At 47.3% G+C, this 16,130-nt stretch overlaps 1 protein-coding gene across 9 annotated transcripts in view; it reads left to right on the plus strand.

Annotated features, from left to right (window-relative positions):
• PBX1 (PBX homeobox 1) overlaps positions 1-16,130 on the plus strand; it is a 327,302-nt gene that overhangs the window by 240,765 nt on the left and 70,407 nt on the right. For all 9 annotated transcript variants that reach the window (XM_053208802.1, XM_053208806.1, XM_053208805.1 and 6 more), the window contains 3 exons: positions 3,216-3,406; positions 10,029-10,164; positions 15,289-15,448. In XM_053208802.1, the coding sequence (XP_053064777.1) occupies positions 3,216-3,406; positions 10,029-10,164; positions 15,289-15,448 (487 nt within the window). The remainder of the gene's footprint in view (positions 1-3,215; positions 3,407-10,028; positions 10,165-15,288; positions 15,449-16,130) is intronic.

Genomic DNA, 16,130 nt, shown 5'->3' on the forward strand with positions numbered 1-16,130 from the left:
GCTTTTTCAGCAGATCATGTAGGTAGCTAAGGTATATAAGAACTGATGCATTCTAATAGACAACACCATGATGTCAGAAAGCTGAATTTTATTCCAGCTGATACATTTTTTTTAAGTGATGGGTCTTGGAGCTCTCCAGGGTTCTCCAGCTTTCGTACATAATGCTGCTGGGGCGTGGATGGGGCTGAATCTGTAAGGCTGAACTGGGCTGTGTTGGCAGGTTCACAGCTAAGAGGACCCTAAATCCTAGTTATATTCTCTGCCGAGATTGGCACCAAATCCACTTTGAAGGAGTGAGGGAAGAAGGCGGGCTCAACAGAGTGCAGGACAGAAACTTAAAACTCTGGCCCATTGAGCAGAATGTTCGAGGCGGGGGCTCGTCTTTAGTCTGCGGCTCCCAGAAACGCCGTTGCCCTGGAACCTCGGAAGGGTCCCTTCGAAATCCTCGGGGTCTCTGGGGCACCCGGAATGGCACCTCCTGAAAGTGACTGCCTTTATGACTGTCCACAGTGGAAGTCAGCCCCGTCACAGAAACTTTCAGCCTCCGAGGGTTCTGTGTAGTTAGCGAGCTGTAACCCCAGCTCTCCCCATTGCTGGCGCTTCGAGAACACCTGACCTAACAGAGGCAGCCCAGCTTCCCAAGGTGGAAGCTGGCGGGATCTGAGGAGGACTCATGGGTAGTGAAGGTCCTGGGAAAACCCCAGATCGTTATGCTCTGTCCGTCTCACATGGACTTGGACCTCGCCTCTGCTCTTTAGTGTGTGTTCCCGAGCAGCTGCCTCGTTCCACCTCAGCAGTGGGTGAAAAGACCCCACTGTCTGTTTATGGCAGAGCAGAAAGGGCCCCAGGATGAAATGCCTTGAATAAACGTCAGATATTGTGAGTATTTTTAGTCCCTGTAATGAAGCGCATTATTGTGAGCCCAGCACTGCGGCTTCCCAGCGGAGAGCGAGTGCCCTTGCCAATGCCTCCCCACATCCGGCCCCTCCTCCCTTTGAGCCCCCACGAGGTCAGGAGGCTGCAGGCCAGCGAGGGGCAGGGTTTGCCCACAAAGCCGGTCGGGATGCTTGCTGTGTGCCTAACCCGGCACTCCCCACCCCGTGGCCTCATCGAATCCAGCCAAGTGGATGCCAGGTTTTCTGTCCTTCCCTTTGTTTACAACTGGGGGCTGGGTGGGCAGGGAGGAAGCTTATCATACAGATCTTGGGTTTATATAGTAATTTTCTTAGTGGAGAGCAAAATGCTACGTGGACCTGATCTACGGATTTATCTTCAGCATTTGCCTGCAGAGTAGAAAGCAGGTGTTTATCACCCTGTTTATTTTTACCAAGAGGGAAACTGGCACCCGGACACATCCTTCTGCAGCCAGACACACACCTAGTAAGTCATCTGACCCTTACCATCCCCTTTGAGGTGGGTGCTGCCACCCCCAACTCACAAATAAGGAAGACGAGTCACAGAGAGATTAGACAACTTTCCAAGGTCCCACAGCTAAGTGAGTCCCAGAGGCAGGATCTGAGCGCAGGCCATCCAGGCCCTTCTCGCGTGCTCCCCTGTGTTTGCGAGCACGGTTCAGTCCGTCCACAGGTCACTGTACAGGTCCGTAGTTGCTGCTAGCCTTGCTACAGGTTTGCAGTGATTAAACCTACACCCTCAGATGCGTAAAACAAGGCACACGGAGTAGTGATAGGCTTTGCCCAGACACTTAGGGAGGCGGGGTCAAAGACCAGATCTCCCAGTCTCCAGTGTAGACGTTGCCCAGTCGGCTCCCCAGGTATCTTTGGCCAACCAACCTCAAAGGATTTCTTAGAGAAACGAACAGCGAGTGGGTTGTTGTCACTGCATTCTTGACAGATGTGAAAGGCTTTGCGCTGGAAAAACAGGGGCCGTGCAGTGTTCTCACGAATGGTTGTGTTTCTGTTATTGATATTAAGTTGGAGCCCTTTGAGTCCTTGGTTCTTCAGCTGTCCAACGATCGTCTTGCCTTTTTCGTTACGAATCGAATACAGTTTTATAACGTTGCTGTGAGTTAACCTGTGCATAGATATTTTATTGAACGCTCAGCTAAGGAAACCACACTTCAGATGTTAAGAAATAGTAACCACAGGGAGGGTAGTGATGTTCAGAGGAGCAAGTTTGGACGGAAGTCCCCGGCCTGGAATAGGAAGTGTTAAGGGTCCTGACTCAGCTGGTCCTTTTTTGCCATGTGCCTTCAGAAAAGGCCCTTCCTCTCTCTGAGCCACAGTTTTCCCAACTGTAAAATAAGAAGGTGGGAAATATGATCTTTAACTTCCCTTCCAGAGCTGATGGTACGTTAGTCTAACCTGAGAGCTTTCCTTTCTGCAGAGATGGCTTCTGAATCCTCGACATCATGTGTTGATGCTATTTCTACAAGGCCTCTGAGGACAGATCCCTTTTGTGTCGTGGCTTTAGTGGGTCTTCCGAAGGCCGGCAGAGGAGGCAATTCTCATAATAAAACTAAAAGGAGAAATAGGTTGATACAAAATCTCCCGGGAAGGCTAGCTTTTAATTCCACGATTCCATTCTTTGGCTGTTGATGTATCCGAAAATCAAACATTTGGAAGTTCTAATATATCAGAGATAATGAGCAAGGCAGAAGTTTATGTGGTATTTGGCCCCCCAACTGTCTCTGGCTGTTAACATTGGGGTGAAGGGCTGTAGGGTGCATTTTCTTAAAAAAATTTTTTAGCATTTATTTATTACTGAGAGACAGAGCACGAGCATGGGAGGGGCAGAGAGAGGAGGAGACACAGAATCTGAAGCAGGCTCCAGGCTCCGAGCTGTCAGCACAGAGCCCGACACGGGGCTCGAACCCACAAGCCACGAGATCAGGACCTGAGCTGAAGTCGGACGCTTAACTGACTGAGCCACCCAGGTGCCCCGGGCTGTGGGGTGCGTTTTATACTAGGATTTGTGTTCTCACCTTTCAACTACAGTAAATCATGAAAAACAGGAATTCTTTTTTTTCCCTTAAAAGAAAAAAAATGTCCATGGTGGCCAAAAGTTAAATTCAAACAGGATGCAAGGTATTTCTAAGCAACCATTTACTTCATCCCTCTGGCGTGACAACACCCCACGAACTTGTGTGGGGTGAGTTGGCTTTTCCCTTGTGCCAGTGTCCAGAAAAGCCCACCCAGCCTTCCGTCCGGCCCGGACCCTCCACACGGCCCCTGTTTGTTGTCCTGCTGTTCCAGGCGTGCAACGAGTTTACCACCCACGTGATGAACCTGCTGCGGGAGCAGAGCCGGACCAGGCCCATCTCCCCCAAGGAGATCGAGCGTATGGTCAGCATCATCCACCGCAAATTCAGCTCCATCCAGATGCAGCTTAAGCAGAGCACGTGCGAGGCCGTCATGATCCTGCGCTCCCGGTTTCTGGACGCGCGGTGAGTCGCCAACGGGGCCGCCTGTCCGCTGGCAGGGGCGGGGTGGGGCGGGCGGGGCGGGGCAGGGGGTGGGGAGGGCATCCCGGATCTGGGGTTGGGACCCACAGCGGGCCCTGTCCACAGGCTCCATTTTCATCGGATGAAAGGCCACGCCAAACGGCAGCCTGTGGAAGTCTCTTGGGTCGGGAGCGGGAGGCTGCAAGACCGGATTAGCCGTTGGTTTCAGACAGCTCCGGGAGCACGTGTGATGGGGACGGATGCTTGCCGTCACCACCGCGGCTCCCTCTGAGTGCGCGGCGGGGATGACCAAGCTGGGTGAGGGCAAAAGCTGCACGTTTGTTTTCATAGCACTCGGTACCGCCGTGTCGTAGCTCTGGGCCCCTCGCGGTCTTCCTGAACGCTGCAGTGACGCGCGTCCCCCAGCAGGACAGTGCGGTTTGAGAGCGAGATCTCTTCCACCGTATATACAGGCAGGGCGCGCACTCAGTTCAGCTCAGCAAATATTTGGAAGCGAATTGCCATGTGCGGCACTCCGGGCTAAGTTTTAGGAGGACGGAGATGACTGGGGCCATGGTCCATGGGCCCAGAGGAGCAGGGGCTGGTCTTATAATGCGCCAGATTTTCAATCAAGGTTTGATGTGTTCCATCTGTCAGTGCTACTCCTGACCTCACGTGTGAGTTCACAGAATTCCAGTGAAGAAACCCTGGATGGAAAGGTCCTTTAAAAAAAAGATAAAAAACAGAACAGAGAGCAAGCAATCATTTCTTGGTCCTTTACTCTCTCGACCAGTGGGTTTATGCATCTCTCTCTGATTTCCTTTAACTTCTGTTTCGCGGCCTGCAAGCTGGTGATAATCCTATCTTTCATTTACTCCGGAGGAGTATTTTGATCATCGTTCCAGCGGCCACGTTTTCAGAGTGTGGGCGCCCCTGGCGACTCACGCTCCCCCTTAGATTAGCCAACCTCTACAAATGCGGCTTTCATCGTTCATTACTTCGATCCCTAAAAATCATCCCCATCTATGATTTTAGTTATTAAAGCTCTAGGTATGTCGGGGGAGTGTGCCATGTCATCGTTTATAGTTTTGAACCTTTTCAGTGAGACAGAAAGACTCACTGCTCCTGGTAGAATTTTTTCGCTGCCACCGTCGTGCCTTAGTCAGCTCTCTCACCTGTATCTCTCTCTCTGTTCACAGTTGTGGTCTTTGCAATCCACAGACCTCTCTAAAACTCCTGGCATCTCCTAAACTCCCTTTCTTTCGGTGTGTTTTGGGTCGCACAGAGCATGAAATGAGACTGCCAGCCAGCAAAATGTATCCCTGGGCCCCCAGAATGCCAGAGGGTTAAGTCAGGACAGAGTGAAAATACAGACAGCTTTTCCCAGCTGGGGAAGACTCTGGAGGGGGGAGGCAGCGTCGCCCTGAAGCGGGGCCCCTGTGCGTCGATCTCCCTGGCCTCGTGGCTGCTGCCAGCCCGGCTTCTTTAAAGCAGACTGTTGCACACAGTGTGGAGTGCAGGTGACTGGTGACCTCTGTCTGGGTCGGTCCCCTGCCCGTGCTACAGCCACTGCCACTCTGCGTGGCTTGTTTCCATCCCCATGGAAACTCCCCTGGTTAAAATTCTGGAGTTGGTATGTGTGTTGGCAGTTCCTGAAAAAGAGAAAAGTTGGGCCCAGACTGGATTTTTTTTGCAGAGAGACCCCGGGGAGAAGGGAGGCGCAGAATCATTGTCTTGTTGGATTTCTTCTCGCAGGAATTGGGCTGTGTGCAGTTGGAGGTCAGACCCCAAACGAGGCGAGCTTTGTACACAGTTGCTGTCGTTTCCACCAGCTTTTGCCTACATGGTTCCCGTTGGCATCTGAAGGACAGTCACTTAACAGAGGGTCTCTCTCCTGCTTTGGCTGCAACCTTTGAATCCTTGCCTCTGAGCCAAGCTTCAAAATGAAAACAACTCAGCTATTGTCATTGTTACTAGCATTGATTTTGAGGATATATTTGGTATCAGTGAAAGAATATAACTCCAAATGGCAGCCCATGGCTGAGCAAAATGGCTTTCTCACTCAAAAATAAGTGTGGACCTTTTGATTGGGGTAGTTCATTTCCTTGCTTGCTTCCTGTGCTGTAATTGGGGAGCTAACTTGACAAACCTTGGTGAGAAAGACAGACAGATATTCACATGCGTGTGACGGCCAGGGCTTCATCCCTGAAAGATTCGATGGAAGACAGACGAAATACAAGGGGACTTTGACTTAGTAATAGGATTAGTCTTTGTAATGTAACAGGTATGTAGAATCGAAGGGTCCTGCTTTGCTATGTAACACTCCTTGTCTTAGTTTTTCATGACCACCTAACGGATTACTCAAATCTAGCAGCCTCAAACAACACATTATTACAACACAGCTTCTGTTGTTTAGGTGTCTGGGGATAATTTAACTTAGTCTCACAAAGCTGTAATCTGGGTGTCAGCTGAGGCCATGACCTCATCGGAGACACAGTTCCTCTTCCAGTCTTATTCCCGCCGTGGGCAGCATTCAGTGCCTTGTGGTTGTGGGACCTAGGTCCCAGCTCCCACGAACCACTCTCTCCATGGCCAGCTCTCATCTTGGCTGCTTGCTTTCTTCCCGGAAATCAGCAAGAGAATCTCACTATTTTAAGGCTTTAACATCATCTCCCTGAACAGAGGATGATACCTTTTTATCATCACGGCCACACTCGGGGGAGGGCGTGGATGCCAGGCTGGACTCTTACGCCTTTCTAGAACTCTATCATCCATACCCTTCAGCTGAGCGCTTGGTCCAGCTGTGTCCATTCACATCCTATCCTTTTTCTCTTCCTTCCATTGACTTAATAGTGCCAGAAGAACTCATTCATTCATTCACTCATTCATTCTACATTTATTCTCTCCTGGTATGTACCGAACACTGTGCTATCAAACTTGGTAAAGTTATTGTCAGCATCATAAGCACGGTTTTCTCAGTTGAAAGAGAGAGAACTTGGGAACACTCTTGATGGTTTTCAAGCAATAATTGTAACTTCTGTTTGGTAACATTTTGCTGGAGACGACACTAAGAAGATAATCAGATATCAGAAGAACACCTCTGCATTTCACCCCGAGAGAGGGATGCCATAAAAATTAGTTAGTAAAGCGGAAGACGACAGGAGGGAAGGACATCCAGTAAGGTCTGGGCAGACTGGCCTGTGTTTGGATTTGTGTATCTCATTGAGTTTTAGTCTCTGCCAGAAGCTGTAGCAGCCACTGGAATAACTAAGGGGGGGGGGGAGAAAAACATATATAAATGTGGGTCCCACCTTCAAGGAGCTCATAATCTTGTGGGACAAACCAACACTCGTCTACCAGTGAACTTAAAACCGCATCTTACACGTACTTACCTCCTGGCTGCACCGGAAGGGGAGACGGAATGCAGGACGGGGCATCCCAGAGCTGGCGTGGTGTTTGCCAAATAGCCTCCACCCCCCGTTGAGCAGAATGAAACCGTGTGATCCAACTTTGACAAGCAATACTTACTGGAGCGCTTCCCGTGTGTGAGGGCACTAGGGTTTCAAGGATGAGTGACACATGGCTCCTGCCCTTGAGGACTTTGCTGTCTAGCTGGGGAGACGTATGTGAGCTTGTGGCAAATGCTGTAGGAGAGGAGTGCACAGGGTGGTATGACGAGGTCAGGAGCATGGAAGTCACGAGTGTCTTTGGGGAATGGAGAAGCAATGATGTGGCTGGACAAAACTACGCAGAGCATGTTGAGGGATGGGGGAAATGAGGCACCAGGGATAGGCTGGGTCCGCTGCAAAACCCTAAACTATACCCGTGAAGATTTCAAAATTTGTCCTGGTAAGCAGCAGAAACCTTCAGAGCTGTTTAAGGACGGAGTATAGTCACCGACAGCGTAAGTTCCCAAACTGCATGGCGTGGATTCCAAGTCTGGCTACCTTTGTAACCCTGTCCTCCCTAGGACTCCTGTCTATAAAGTGGGGATAACCCTATACACAGGAATAAACAAGGGAATAAGAAAACAAAAACCTTAGTATAGCGTCCGGAATATCGTATTCACACAGTGATTCAGCTAGAGTATACTAAGGATCACTGCGTTATAGATTCCTTATTATTATTATTTTATTATCATTATTGTGATTGTGATTGCTGTGATTAGTGACATGATCAGACAGTGGCCTATCGAAACCCATTTCAGAACTAGAGTGACAATAGGCTGGAACAGAAGAGTTGGGTTTGAAGGACTAGACCTGGCAGAACTTGCTTTCGGGCCCGTCATCGGACGAAGGTAAGACAGCAGGAGAGGCTGAGTCAGTCACTCCCAGGTTCTGGCAGCTGTGAGGTACTCAGGTATTTGAATGAGCGGATGAATAAATTTAGACACACCGAACCGTGGCTATGGGGATGTGGGTAATGGAGAAAACGGAGCTGATTTGGGTGCGGTGCGATGCTGGTTTTGGAGACGCGGAGTGTCTAGGCTGTGCGATGGGAGATGGGCAGTGATCCTCCGTTTCCATTCCTAAAGCGCCACATGTATCCAATGCTATTTCATCAACCCCCACATTTCTTACATTAACAGCCTAGATCCCCACCTCCCAAGACCCAGAGTCTCAAACGTTAACCTACCAAGCCAATCACACTTCAGGCCAAAGCCAGGGGGGTCGCTCAAATAAGCGTATCATCAGAAGTATATTCTTTTCACTAGGTTTCTTGAAATTCTGCAAAGTCCTGATCTTGGGATTGCCAAGGCCCTCAGCAGAGACCGTCACGGAGAGAGGTGATAAGCGAGCCCATCAGAGTAGATGAGACCGCCTAGGGAAGGTTGCACATCACAATGAGAAGAGAGTCGGGAACAGCTGTCTGTACCAGCCCCACACCCACCAGCTCATTCCAGAGAGGTTTCCTTTGAGCTCAGTTGGAAGACTCCCAAAAAATACAGTGTGATGCTAATGCAGACAGCTGAATGAATGAACCAAGGTTCTCCCAATTAGGGGAGCCTTCAGGGTCCAGTTCCCCAGGCCTAAGACAACTGTTTTCTTTAGGCAGGGAAGAAGCCAGAGGTTACCGAAAGCCTGGCCCAGAGCCCTTGTTAGCCACTTGGCTACTTTCCTCAAATTCCCAGCAGGCAAGGACTTTTAACAAATGCCTGTTTTTCGAGTTGGGCTTTTTTAATCCGTTCTGCCCAATTTCTGATGCTGGGTGACCCAGAAACTCAGCGTGATTTGGGAAAGTGACTCGGGCTTGGCATAGTCTGGACAGATGTGGTTAATACCTGTGGACAGATGGTGTTCATCCGGTAAAATCAGGCACTTTATTGTGTTAATTAATCCAAGTGGGACCCTGAAAATACAATATTAGCTGAATTTCCTGTCTAGCAAGGCGATCGGTGTTTTCTGTTGGGCTAAATCGGGAACTCCTGTATCCTGGCATAACCAAGGATGTTCTGGAAATCTCTTCCATAAGGAAGAGCTTTTGATAAAAGCAAGAAAGGCAGAGTGCTAACAGAGCTCATTTAACGATGGGGTCCCCACCGCCTCGAGGAGGGCCAGCCAGCCTCTGCTGTGAGCGGGGCGTCCCCAGACAGCTCCCCAGCTGCCCACAGGCCAGAGCTGTGAGGAGGCAGTAAAGCGATTCTCACTTTAAAGTAGTTCAATTAGCACTTTTTTCTTAAAGACAGAAAAACACTTTGGTTCCAAAAGTGGTTCTCTCCCTTTCAGCAACCTGTGTATTAAGCGGATTTCTGCGGGCTTTTGTTTTACCATTTAGCAGCTGGTCTTGGTGTGATTTCTCTCCTTCTGAGGGAGGTCAAGCAGTCCAGGGGGGTGATTCTAGTTTCTTCCACACCCTCTTCCCCAGATGCCTTTACAGAACATTGTATGCATTTACCTGGGAATGGAAGAAAGGGGAAATGCTCGCTTATTTTTAACTTACGGCTATAGAGTCTCTGTGTAATCAGCAGGAGGCGATTTGTGTATAAGAAAGAGGGCTGGGTTGTATAGTCAGGCAGACCCGAATGGAGGTCTTGGCTCTATAACCTACCGGCTGAGTGAACTTTGGTAAATGGGAAGACCCGTACCTATCTCGCTAGACGTGTAGAGTGAGTAATTTGAGTTGATGAGTGGGAAGATCCAGTGCCTGGAGCCTGCTAGGAAGAAACACCATCACCGGGCATTCACCATGTACCAGGCACCGTGCAGAGCCCTTTCCATGTGTGGCCTCATTTTCCTGTTCTGGTCACCCTGCGAGGCCAGTGTGACTGCTTTCGCTCTCAGCTGAAGAAGCTGAGGCTTGGAGAGGCATCCCAGCCCCCCAGCGGGCATTCAGTTGGTCCAGGATTCAGTATCAAGGTGGTTGAGTTGTACAACTCTATGGTCCTCACCCCTCTGTACAAATATTGGCGACTGATTCTCTGCTCGGTGCCCCCGTGAGGCACCACGAAGCATTTAACAAATGCCTTCCGCGGCGGTTTTGGCACCCAGCCCCTTTGTGCAGATTTCCCCTAATTCCACGTTTCGCTCCAAAATTTGCCTTTTCCCAGAAGGAGATCCTCGTCTCTCCCTTTTTCTGTGCACTCGGTGTGAACTTTTTTGTCCTTCTTTCCTTTCTGTTCGTGAAGGCGGAAGAGACGGAATTTCAACAAGCAAGCAACGGAAATCCTGAATGAATATTTCTATTCCCATCTCAGCAACCCTTACCCCAGTGAGGAAGCCAAAGAGGAGTTAGCCAAGAAGTGTGGCATCACAGTGTCCCAGGTAAGGGGCCCTCAAAAGGCTCAGCCTCTAGCCTGGCTGTGGTGGAGCCCACGTGGCAGGGTCTTGGAGGTGTGGCTTTACCAAGCTTTCATGCCTTGCTCGCTTTAGCATCCATCTGCTAAAGCCCTAAAAATGGCAAAGTGAGCACCTGATATGTTGAAATAGGAGAACTTCCAGGTAAGTCCCTGGGCAAACTAGAGAGGGTCCAGCAGAACTGGAGGAGTAGAGTACAGTATAAAAACAGGGTTGGGGTTCTTCCCGTTGAATGCTCGGTTGCTTTAAAAATGGGCCAAGGTTCTTACGTGTCCTGGGAAAGCCATCTGCATTTGTCGCATGGTTTGCTCAAACACAGGCCATTCCTTAGCTCATCTTTTGCCCAACCCAAGAAAGAGCCAGTGAATGGAACTTTGAGATGTCCTCTCTTGACGTGCTCGTCTCTGTAACTGATGGGAGGTAGGACTTTTAACATGTCTCTGTGATGGCATCAGAATGGTTGCACAAAATGTCACTGAGTGCCCCCTTCCCCCAAAGAGCAATAACCATAATAATTCAGTCGGCATGGAAAGATACATGATAAAAATAGTTTTATGGACCTGGTATCTTCAACAGTAATATGGAAATAGAAAAGTAGGCAATATTTCTGTGTACGTATATTTTGTCGGCTCAAAGGATCCATCCAAAACTTCTTATTTAATCTGAATGCCATCTCAAAGATGCCCACTGGTCTCTAGTTAAGAACAGTAGTGAGAATTCTGAAATCTAACAGAGAAAGTCCCTCTGAATTCTGTCACAGGCAAGAGAACCAAATGTACTGGCATTTCCATAAAAGGGGTGGGGGGAAGAAGGCTACGAAACTTCACCTGGCATCTTCCAAGTAAAGGAGATGCTGTTTTGTATAAACTGAGCATTTGTACTTCCTTGAATTAAATCCTGGCTTTTGTTACTCCCTGTGGGGTACTGATCCCATCATCCTCTGTTTACCTAAGCAGAATTAATTCTAGTCAGAATCGAGAACTCCACGCAGAGCACATACAACAAGGAGATTACCAAGGCCTCCCCCACATGCTGTGGGGATTTTGGCAGCAGCCTTGCAAACCCCAATTCCTTTTCATCTCAGACCTTCCTTAGATGCTTTGATTCTGGTGGAGGTTTTTCCAGTCTTAACCCTGGGAAAGCAGAACACCAGAGGTCAAGCTCAGGTGACCTGGTTTTGTCCAGGTCTTGAACCATTCTTGTCCAACTTCAGATCCCTTGTCCACAAGAGAAGAGAATTGATGTTTTTGATATTTGCTGCATGTTTAAAGGATGGTTTCAGGTAGGAGCCATGTCACTGGCAGCGAATTTGATACATGGAATGTTCTACTTCTGAAGCAGAATTAAATCACTATATGGTCTGACTTGTAATTCTGGGATTCAGAATTCTAAATCCCTGTTGAAGATAGAATGAACTCTTCAGGAGTTAGTCTGTATTAAATCTAGAGCAGAGATAGAATCCCGGCCCGTTCCAGCAACCTTCACTGACTTCATTATGGAAATGCAAGGTGCAAATAATTTGCCCGTTAAAATGAGTATTTATATATGGTATCGCCTTTCCCTTTCCTTCACCCACCTTAAGGCCACGCCATTCTTCCTTCCCCATCACATTACTCCCTCTCGACAACTAAGCTATCCCACTGTTGCCGAACAAGTCCCAGTGGGAGACAGTACGATACGATATCACAGCAAGAGCATTTGGCCAGGAGCATGTTTTTGTCAAGAATCAACTGTGAGATTTTAGGGAACTCCCTCTTTTGGGGTCTCAGTAGCCCTGCCTGCCAATCATGGTTCATTGGACCACACGATTTATTAAATTTCCCTTTGGTTCCCAAATCTAGGGGATGCAGATTTGGGGCTTGTGTGTGTGTGCGTGTGTGTGTGTGTGTGTGTGTGTGCGCTGTAGCTATTTTGGGGCTGTATCTTTCTTGCGTTTTGTTTTGTTTGTTGTTTTGTTTTGTTTTTTGTTGCTGCTGTCATTTATTTTGGTTAATAATTACCCCTCCATCTTGAAATTATCCTACCTTGGTTTTCTTGCCACTGTCCTCTCTGGAGTTGCCTTCTTCCTCTTGGGCGACTTTTGCTTGGTCTTCTTAGAGGACCTGCTGTCTCTCTCGACCCTAGAAGTACCATTTTTTCTTTAGCCCTCATCTCTTCATGCCTATACCATGGTTCTTGACCTTTTTTATTTTTTTAGCCACAGATTCTTTCAAAATCTACTTATTGTTGATTCCTCCCATGATCCACAACAAAAAGTGTGCTGATATACCCAAATTTATCTACAGACCATCCTCCCCTTTGATCCCTAAACAGCTCTTCCTGTATTACCAGAGCTGCTTGGCGTGTGGTCTCAAAGAAGACACTTTGGAAGCTTGTTCAAAATGTAAATCCCTAGATCTCACCCCAGTCCTGAGTTAGAATCATGGCATGGGGCGGGTTGGGGTCTGTTTTCACGAGCACTCCATGCACACTTTGACTCAGAAAAGTATTGTTCTACACACTTTGTCTGAGTGATCTCTACTGTGCCTCTGGCTGAAAGTATACCTTTATTTGAACATCCAGATGAGACTTCTGGAACACCAAACTCCTATAGCTTACTTCCCAGTGGACCCTGCCATGGCTCTTCCCAGGCTCTTCAAACTTAACAAGTTCAAGAGGCAATCAAACTCTCCCCAGAGAAACGATTATTTTTTGTGTATTACCTGTCTCAGACTGTGTCTGTCATCTGTGTGTCACCACAGCCTCCCACATAGTAGATCCCCCATGACTATGAACAGCAAGCCAGTTAATGAAAGCACTGGTTATATCCGTGGCTCAGGGCATCTGATATCACCTCGTGGGCCATGTTGGAAATACGTGAACTGACTAAGCGTCTTGTCTGCCGATCTGTCTGCTCTTCTCACTGATAAGGGAATCACTCCACCGCCACGTCCCTTCTCCACCCTCATCCTTCTCTTCCTTCTTTTCTCTCATGTAGCTGATTTAACCACATAGACCTCAGACATTTCTTTTCTTCCTCAGAAGCCCTCCCAAACTACCTTCAACTTTCTGCCTTTCTTCCAGATCATCCAGTTATCTTAGAAAAATCTTCCTCTTTTTCCTCTCTGTCATCTGAAGAGTGAAAGTTACATCAGGGAAAGCATGAGTTTGGGAATGAGATCAGATATCCTGTGGTCCTAAAATGGCCCCGGAGTGCCCTTCGTCTCTTAATGTAACTCTGTAGGCACCAGCATTTACAATAAATAAAACAATTTCTCATGGAATTTCTTTCTCTCCTTTCCTTTACTAATACTGCAATGGTATGGTTTGATTTTGGTGACAAAGGCTTGGTATTTCTGCCATGCTATAAGCCACCCAGGCCTGTGAGGGCTAACCTTATAAGATTTCTAAGTTTTGCTAATGCATTTAATTTTTTTTCTTCAGTTTATTTATTTTGAGAGAGCAGAAGAGGGGCAGAGAGAGAGAGAATCCCAGGCAGGCTCCCTGCTGTCAGTGTGGAGCCCGATGTGGGGCTCGAACTCACGAACTGTGAGATCGTGACCTGAGCCGAAACCAAGAGACACTTAACCGACCGAGCCACCCAGGCGCCCCTAAGTGTTGCTAATGCATTTAAAAGATAAATGTAGTTTTGCGAGAATTATTTTTATCTGCCAGTGTTGGGGATACGTGTGTTATCAACTTTCTCTTCCCTCACCAAATTCATGATTGGTTTTGGAAATTTCTTTACAAAAAGACAACATTTTAGTTTGGAGTCATATCTGGAATACAGGGTATAAAACATTCCTCACAAGGCAGGGATTTAGGGGTAAAACTTGAATTTCACTGCATCTGTACTTGTCTGGCCGAGGTTGTGGTACAAAGGGAACGGGGATGTAGAATGGAGTGAGGACAGCTGCTGTGAGCCACATGAAGGAAATAAATTAACAAGTGAAAGTAAAGTAGGCTTATTTTGTGTATTGGCTTTAGCATTTAAAGCCTGGAATTCAAAGGAATAATGTGGTCCGCTTCAGTTTTTCCTTTTGTTGTTAACACCAAGCTTTGCACAAAATACTTAGTGAAATCCATCAGATTGAATTATATTGATCCTAAGGTCTATAGTACATGCCGCTAAGAATCTAGTCAATATTAGCATTATTTAACTTCTATAAATTTGAAATTATTCCATCAGGGAGAGCACCTATATGTTGATATAAATTTGTATGGGTATTTATTTTTTTTCATTTCTTTTTTTTTAAGTTTATTAATCTATTTTGAGAGGGGGAGGGGGCAGCAAGAGAGGGAGAGAGAGGATCCCAAGCAGGCTCCACGCTGTCAGCACGTAGCCCAAGGCAGCGTTCAAACTCACAAACTGTGAGATTGTGACCTCAGCTGAAACCCAAATTTGGGAGCTTAACTGACTGAGCCACCCAGGTGCCCCATATATGGATATTTAAAATTCTGTGCCTCTTGATTGCTCAGTGTTAGCATTGATCAGTAACAGGCATTTTGCCTGAATTGCTGTGCTTATTTTGGTGTCATGTTCTTAAGAGGTAAGCGACTTTATGGGGCACCTGGGTGGCTCAGTCGGTTGAGCATCCGACTTCGGCCCAGGTCATGATCTCACAGTTTGTGGGTTCGAGCCTGTGGGTTCAGGCTCTGTGCTGACCGCTTGCTCAGAGCCTGGAGCCTGCTTCAGATTCTGTGTCTTCTTCTCTCTCTCCCCCTCCCCCTGCTCATGCTTTGTCTCACTCTGTTTCTCAAAAATAAATAAAATGTAAAAAAAAAAAAAATTTAAAAAAAAGAGGTACGCGACTTTAAAATGCCTGCTCTAACTTACAAGTGTCCAAGTCTCAATGAGCAGCTCCTTCCTAAGAAGTTTTGCTGCAGTGGTCTCCCTAAATGGCACTGTACTAAGCAAGAGAATCTCATTGTCTGCGATGGGTCCTCTCAGTACTCTTCCTTCAGCTCTTTTTCATTGATGTTGTTAGATCAGCATAGGATCCGTCCACGTAGCCTGCCTCTGCAGCCCTCTCCTGATCCCCTTCTGTTTCCTCTGAGATGTTTGCACCGGATGGAACGTTAACTTTCTCCTCTTCTCTTAAACTGCTCTAGGTATCAAACTGGTTTGGAAATAAGCGAATCCGGTACAAGAAGAACATAGGTAAATTTCAAGAGGAAGCCAATATTTATGCTGCCAAAACGGCTGTCACTGCTACCAATGTGTCAGCCCATGGAAGCCAAGCTAACTCACCCTCGACTCCTAACTCAGCTGGTTAGTTTTTTCTTTGATTTGGGGGGATCGTGCTCCATTTTTTATACCTGCTTCTCCTACATTGGGGTTCTCTTTTAATCCTTTAGGTTTCTGATTGGTTCACTGATGTATTTGATTTGTCTTTTTTGTTGTTGATGCCACTTTGGGTTTTTCCTTTCATTTCCAAAGAGCAGTGCGTCTTACTCTTCAGAAGACGGGTTTGTCCGGACGTTTGCACTAATGTGTCTGTTTAGGTTGGACGGACCTAAATTGGTTGGTTTGGATGAGAAGACCTTCACATTCTCCTTTCAAAGATGAACTAGATCTGTTACTTAGAGATAGTCCCTTGGGGCTCTAGCATTTAGTCTGTTTCACATGAAGTTTTTACCCTGGTCTACTTTGCTGTTCCCATCACATAGTGTCTGAGAGACCCACCTCTCTGCAGGAATATTCCTCATTACAGTGCTCTGGTGTGCAAAGCCAGCCTGGGATTACCCCTGTCCACTGTTTATAGCTGTTGTTCTTTATTGTTTTACCTTGTTGGTTTCTTTATGTCAACTACAAAGAAAATTGCCAATCATTAATTCAAATTACGCATATTCCAGTTTTCCTATTATAGTATTAGTCATGTGCTGTGCTCCTGGTTTTACTTCAGTGAATATGCATTCCATCACTAACTTCAGAGTTCAGGCTAACATAATAT

The sequence above is a fragment of the Acinonyx jubatus genome, chromosome E4 (assembly GCF_027475565.1).
Source record: "Acinonyx jubatus isolate Ajub_Pintada_27869175 chromosome E4, VMU_Ajub_asm_v1.0, whole genome shotgun sequence".
NCBI classification, from domain to species: domain Eukaryota; kingdom Metazoa; phylum Chordata; class Mammalia; order Carnivora; family Felidae; genus Acinonyx; species Acinonyx jubatus.